Source organism: Arachis ipaensis, unplaced genomic scaffold, assembly GCF_000816755.2.
Source record: "Arachis ipaensis cultivar K30076 unplaced genomic scaffold, Araip1.1 Aipa752, whole genome shotgun sequence".
Classification (NCBI taxonomy): domain Eukaryota; kingdom Viridiplantae; phylum Streptophyta; class Magnoliopsida; order Fabales; family Fabaceae; genus Arachis; species Arachis ipaensis.
In genome coordinates this window covers 10214-16585 of record NW_015496044.1, presented here as the reverse complement: position 1 = coordinate 16585, position 6372 = coordinate 10214, and the positions used below count along the sequence as shown (strand labels likewise).

Below are 6372 nucleotides of genomic sequence, written 5' to 3'. Positions count from 1 at the left end.
ACCCTTTCGAGGATGATGTTCTCACCCCCCTACATTTTTCCCCTTTCAGGATATGGGCGCAGAAGTTATGAAGAGTTTATTCATTTGTTGTTGAGATGTTCCGTATTGCTTTAGGTTATTATTTGTACCCTCGCCTTTATCTTGAGATATTCTGTAAGAGGGATAGGAATTGTATTGATTATTGTTTGTAATATTATTTATATATATATTTATGTATATATATGGACGTACTCTTTATGAGTTGTTGTAAGTTGAATGGTATTTATGGATGTACGTCATCGGACGAAAGTATCTTTGGGAGCGGTATTGCGGTTTAAAATTTTAAACAGGCTCATATTTAGTATTAAATAGTATAAGTGTCGTTGTAATGTCTGAACTATCAGAGTCGCGCAGCCGGAAGTGTGAGCTTTGGTAGTTAGGGTGTTACAACTCACACTAGGTGCGCCCCTTCATAGCTTCATCCCAATACTTAGGTGATTTTCCGAGGTTTCGAGCTTCTGTGCTCATTCCTGGATATCGTGCCCTCACTTAGGGTCTTTTTCACTTTGACAATTCCATTTAGGTCACGGGGGCACGGGTTCATCTCTTTCCAAGGTGTCCTAAACAGAAAAATTTTTACTTTATTTGAAGAATCCTATCATGGATTCAAAGAAAAGTCTTTTAAGATTGACAGGGTTGAGGGCACTACTCCTTTCTTCACCGAAAATCAGACTTTCCAATGCGAATGCTGACGAGATCCTCGGTATCAATTTGTTAATGATGCTGTGGAATGAGAATCCATTAATTTTGAGAGACATTTTTATAAACAAGTAGGCTGTTCGGAATGCCATCAGAAAGCTTTCAACTCTTTGCGTCTTCATTTATTTCTGTCTTCTTTATCTCAGAAGTTATCTTTTGTTTATGTCTTATAGTTGACATGGTTGGAGTTCTTGCCGCCATTGCCGAGATGAAGAGGAGGTTGGCATTCCAACCTCCTATCTCAGTTGGTGGTGACGGGATTTCGTCGTCTGCAACCATAAGTCGTCAACCTCGGCCTCGGGTGGTGGAAGGGAGTAGGGAGGGGCAAGGCCCGAGATACTCGTTGTGGAGGAGAATTCCCCTGCCAACTCTCCTTTCTCGAAATCGGCCCCGAGATGACAACCAGGATGATGCTATTGTCTCCATCCCTCCGGCATCTAAGCATGTCCTAGACTAAGGATTTTAGGCTCCCGAGTTTGTGCACAAACACTTTATGGATGAGGACATTTGGGTAGCTTTTGCTAAGATGCCACTAGAGGTCACCCTCCCTTGGGTCCAAAGGATGCTCCTACTTTCCGCGACTTATGTCCGAGACGCTGATGTGGAGATAATGAGTCTTTGCTCAGAATTTCTTGCCAAAGATAAGTTGATTGCTGAGGCCACCAATCAAGCTAAGGATCTCAATAACTCGGTTACTACCCTTCAGGCCAAGCAGATTTTCCTGGAAGATGAGGTAAAAACTTTGAAGTCAGCTCAAGCTGCTTCGGATTTGAGGGAGGTGACCTGGAAGAAGCAGGTTTCCAAACTAATGAAGAAGATTGAGGATCTTAAACTTTTTGTCCGGAGAGCAAAGCAAGCAGCTATTAAAGGTGTCTTTGATGCCAAGACTAATTTAAGGAGCAGATTAAGATGAAGGCCCCCGACTTGGATGTCTTCGAAGTCGATGCCTTCAAAAAGGTTGTGGATGGAAAAATTGTTTCCATTTTGTAATTTATATACAATTTTTCTTTACTTATTTTCTAAGTATTTTAAGGTTGGTACCTCGGTATTTATGATACTTTTTGCAGCATCATTCCCGTTTCTTTTCGGGATTTAATAGTTATTTATTCCTGTTATGTCGAGGTAATTGAATGCTTAGCATTTTATTCTATACTAATCATCGTAATCCTTTCCCTTCGTTAAACCGTTTGCTTTAAACTTTACTTTTTTTAGCTCGATGTCGATTTTAAACGAGTAAGGTGGCGTTTTCCACGCGCAACATCGAATTCACAGTGAGACTTAGAGATCATTCGAGCAATTCAAACACTAAATAGAAAATTGAGAAAATAGGGAGTTTTGAATAGTACAAAATGGGGTTTCATTAAAAACCTAGTTTCCTAGGAAAAGAGTGCCCTTTATTTCATAAAGAGAAAGAAAATTATTAGTGTTACGATCACCTAAGAGAACTACTTCTTCAAATGGGTTGCATTCCAGCTTCTTGGTACCCCGGTGCTATCTAAGGTTTCTAGCTTGTATTCTCCTTTTTCCAATACCTCTTTTATCCTGAAAGGTCCTTTCTAGGTCGAAGCTAGCTTATTCCGAGTTCCCAGTACCCTAGAATCGGCTTGCCTCAAAATCAAGTCCCCTTCTTGGAAGTTTCTGGGTCGGACTTTTGCGTTGTATCTTTTAGCAACTCTTTGCTTTAGGGCTTGTTTTGCTAAGTTGGCCATACTTCTGACTTCCTCAATTAAGTCCAAGCTTTTATGGGTTGCCGATGTCCCAAGAAGCATTCTCGGGCTAGGGTCTCTAAGTTCCACTGGGATTACGGCTTCTTTGCCGTAGGTAAGTTTGAACGGAGTTTCGTTGGTGGTAGAGTGTATCGTAATTTGGTATGACCACAGCACCAACCATACCTCATCAGCCCAAGAACCAAGATGTTCATCTAGTCTCTTCTTCAATCCATTCAAGATTATCTTGTTTACGGCCTCGGCCTACCTGTTCACCTGGGAATGTTCCATCGAGGCAAAAATTTGCCGGATTCCCAAGCCAGACAGGAGTTTTTGAAATCTCATGTTTATGAACTGGGTTCTATTATCCGTAACAATGGATTCGGAAATTCCGAACCTCGCTATGACATCTTTTCAGATGAACTTCTGACATTGGACAAGCTGATGCTAGACAATGGTGCAACTTTGATCTATTTGGTGAAATAGTCTATAGCAACTATAAGGTATTTTACCTACCCAGGACCTTATGGGAAAGGTCCCAACAAGTCCAACCCCCATTTAGTGAATGGCCGCATCGGTATAACGGAAATGAGTTCATGGGGTGGTGCTTGATAGAGGTTGCTGTGTTGTTGACACTTATCACATTTCTTTACATATTTCATGGCATCTTTGATGAGCGTCAGCCAGTAGTATTCGGCTCTGATGACTTTTTGTGCCAACAGTTTCTCCCTAAGTGGTGTCTACAGCATCTTTCATGATTTTTTTGTAGCACATACATTGTTTGTTTGACATTTAAGCATTTCAATAATGGCTAGGATATGCCCCTTTTATACAATTGACCATTTACCATAGTGTACTTGGCTGCTTTAAGCGGTAGTTTCCTTGATTTCTTAGGATCATTAGGCAATGTCCCGTGTTTGAAATATTCACAAATTGGGTTCATCCAAATGTTGACAATAGATGAACAAAAATCAAAATATCGGGTTTTGTCACAGTGGGCTCTGTAAGCACCTCCTGTATTAGACTACGATTTCCCAAACCAGGTTTAGTGCTTGCAAGCTTGGACAATACATCAGCACGAGTATTTTGTTCTCTAGGTATATGTTTGATTGAAAAAGAATTGAAGGTTTTTACCTTTTGTTGTGCAATTTTGAAGTAGTGTGTTAGACTTGTAGTAATGGGCCTCTTGCTTGGCACTCCCCATTAACTTGAGAGAGGTTACCAACTATGAATCACTGAACTCGGTTATGTCTATCGCTCCAATATCCCGGGCTAGTGCCACTCCTGCAAGCAAAGCCTCATACTCAGCTTGATTATTTGAAATAGGAAAGTCAAATTTAATGGAGGCTTTAATCACCACGTCTTCCCTTTTGGTCAAGATGAGGCCTACTCCCCCATATCGGACATTGGAGGCTCCATCATGTGAAGCTCCCATGTCGGTATATCGGCATCAGGGTGCATCGTCTCAGCTAGGAAATCGACCATTGCTTAAGCCTTAATGGTTGAGTGTGGTTTGTAATGCACATCAAATTGAGACAACTCAACAGACCAGTTCATCATCCGACCCGCGAGGTCGGGCTTTTCCAAAACCTTTTTGATCGACTGATTGGTTCGTACAATTATCAGATAACTTTGGAAATACTGGCACAACCGACGTGCCATTGTTAGTAATGCAAAAGTGGGTTTCTATATTTTTGAGTATCATAGCTCAAGTCCTTGAAGGACTTTGATAACGAATATAGTGGCCGTTAGTGTTTGTCCTGATCTTCTAAGACCAAGGCTGAAGCCAGGGTCTCTTCAGTCATGGATAAAAACAAATATAGAGGTTGGCCATGCTTGGATTTTGCCAAAATGGGAAGAGATGAGAGTAAGTTTTTAAAATGGTAGAAAGCAGCCTCACATTCCTCCGTCCAAGCAAAGTCAGCATCTTTCCTCATTAAGTTAAAGAATGGTTTAGCTTTAGTGGCAGAGGCTCCCAAGAACCTTGACACCGCAGCCAACCGACCTGTCAGCCTTTGGACCTCTTTGAGGTTCCGAGGACTTTACATATCCAAGATTGCCTAGCACTTCTCAGGATTGGCCTCTATGCCTCTTTGGGTAACCATCAACCCTAAAAGTTTACATCCCTAAACTCCAAAAGTGCACTTTGTTGGGTTCAACTTTATCTTGTGAAGTCAGAGGCAATCCAACACTTCCTTGAGGTCCTTGATCAGGTCAGAATCCTCATTGGTTTTGATCAGCATATCATCAATGTATACTTCCATGTTCCTTCCAATCTATTGTTTAAAACCTTCGCCATTAGCCTTTGGTATGTTGCCCCTGTATTTTTAAACCAAAAGGCATTACGGTATAACAATAAATTCCCTCCGGGGTAATGAAAGCTGTTTTTTCCTCGTCAGCTTTGTGCATCGGGATTTGGTTGTAACCACTATAAGCATTCAAGAAGCTTAGAACCCGATATCCCGAGGAGGAGTCAATTATATTATCTATGTTGGGTAAAGAGAAATAGTCTTTTGGATAGACTTTGTTTAAATCAGTGTAATCTACACACATTCACCACTTTCCATTAGACATTTTTACCATCACCACATTTGACAACCAAGTAGAATAAGTTAACTCTCGGATGAACCCAGCATTTAGTGGACTTGACTTTTGACCTCGGCTGCTCGGTCGGGTGACATCTTATGACGTTGCTACACAATCGGCTTGAAAGCGGGGTCAATGACCAATTGATGGGACATGAATGCTGGGTCTATTCTGGGCATATCAGCAGGTTCCCAAGCAAATAAGTCTACATTACCTCTCAATAAGCTATGGAGTTCCGACTTCAGAGGGTGAGGTAGCTCTTTATTAATCATAGTATACCTTTCTGGCTTGTCCCCAATTTGAATTTTTTGAGCTCTCCATTAGGCTCTGGCCTCGGGTTCTTTTGAATACAGGTATCCAAGTCAACAAGGAAGACTCCAGTAGACTCTTTGATCGCATCCCAGAGTGTGAGACTGGATTTGTTGCACTTGACTGCGGACACCCGATTTCCTCGAATCGTTGTGACCCAATTTTCCACTATCAGGAACTTCATGACCAAGAACTTGGTTCAGATGAATACACACAAATCGTTGAGGGTCTTCCTCCCCAAATGACATTGTATGCTATAGAATCCTGGAGGACAACGAACTTGGCTTGTACAACCCTTATGTTCGTGCCTCCCACTAAAGTAAAAAGGAGATCTACAGCTCCATCCGGCTTGATGTAATGATTTCTCAGGCCAACAACTCCTGGGAGATGGGGTTTTAGGTGTTGATCTTTTAACCCCAAAACATCAAATGCAATCCTGAAAAGGAGGTTTGAGTCTGCGCCAGTATCAACGAAGATCCTCTTCACTATGCCATTACCCAATCTGGCCGTGATAACCAGGGGCTTGTCCTCATCCGATGTGGCGATGTGAAAGTCTTCCGATGTGAACTAGATTGCTGGGATGCTTGTTACCTTGAGGACTTCCGAGGTGGTGACTTTAACATCTCTTTTTAAAGTGTTGTTAGAATTTGGCAACCTGCTCCTTCTAACCACCACATTGACCATGACCTGAGTTGTATCTTCCATGCTCTCTGGGGTTTGGATCTTCTTGGGTTTCTAGTTTCCCGATCTTCATCCTTATTATGTCGTATTGGTAGCTGTACGTGTTGGACGAATTTGGGAAGCTTCCGATCTTGGATTGCTTGCTCCAGGGCATCTTTTAGATCAATACAATCTTCAGCCTTGTGACCATGGGACTTGTGGTAATCACAATAGTAGGATTTGTTTAATGAAGCTCTTGGTCAGATCTCCCTTACTTTCGGTAAGATGCCCTTATGAGAGACTTGTTGATAAACTTCAGCAAGTGAGGCCACTAAGGGAGTGTAAGAAGTGAATTTTCCAACTCTAAGAACTG

At 41.8% G+C, this 6372-nt stretch overlaps 1 protein-coding gene across 1 annotated transcript; it reads right to left on the bottom strand.

Annotated features, from left to right (window-relative positions):
* Positions 1-3932: 3932 nt before the first annotated feature.
* Positions 3933-6044, bottom strand: LOC107624679. The gene is made up of 4 exons (XM_016327135.1): positions 5931-6044; positions 5310-5517; positions 4791-4987; positions 3933-4046 (listed from the first exon to the last, which is right to left on the bottom strand). The coding sequence occupies exons 1-4, from the start codon at positions 6042-6044 to the stop codon at positions 3933-3935; spliced, it is 633 nt and encodes a 210-aa protein (XP_016182621.1).
* Positions 6045-6372: the final 328 nt, after the last annotated feature.

What these genes read in the sequence shown, in the direction of transcription:
- LOC107624679 (XM_016327135.1), bottom strand. Translation starts at nt 6,044, where the DNA reads ATGGAAGATACAACTCAGGTCATGGTCAATGTGGTGGTTAGAAGGAGC. An exon ending in CCACCTCGGAAGTCCTCAAG is followed by an intron (nt 5,518 to 5,930) that starts GTAACAAGCATC and finishes TTGGTCATGAAG; the next exon opens with TTCCTGATAGTGGAAAATTG. An exon ending in AGGGAATTTATTGTTATACC is followed by an intron (nt 4,047 to 4,790) that starts GTAATGCCTTTT and finishes CGAACCAATCAG; the next exon opens with TCGATCAAAAAGGTTTTGGA.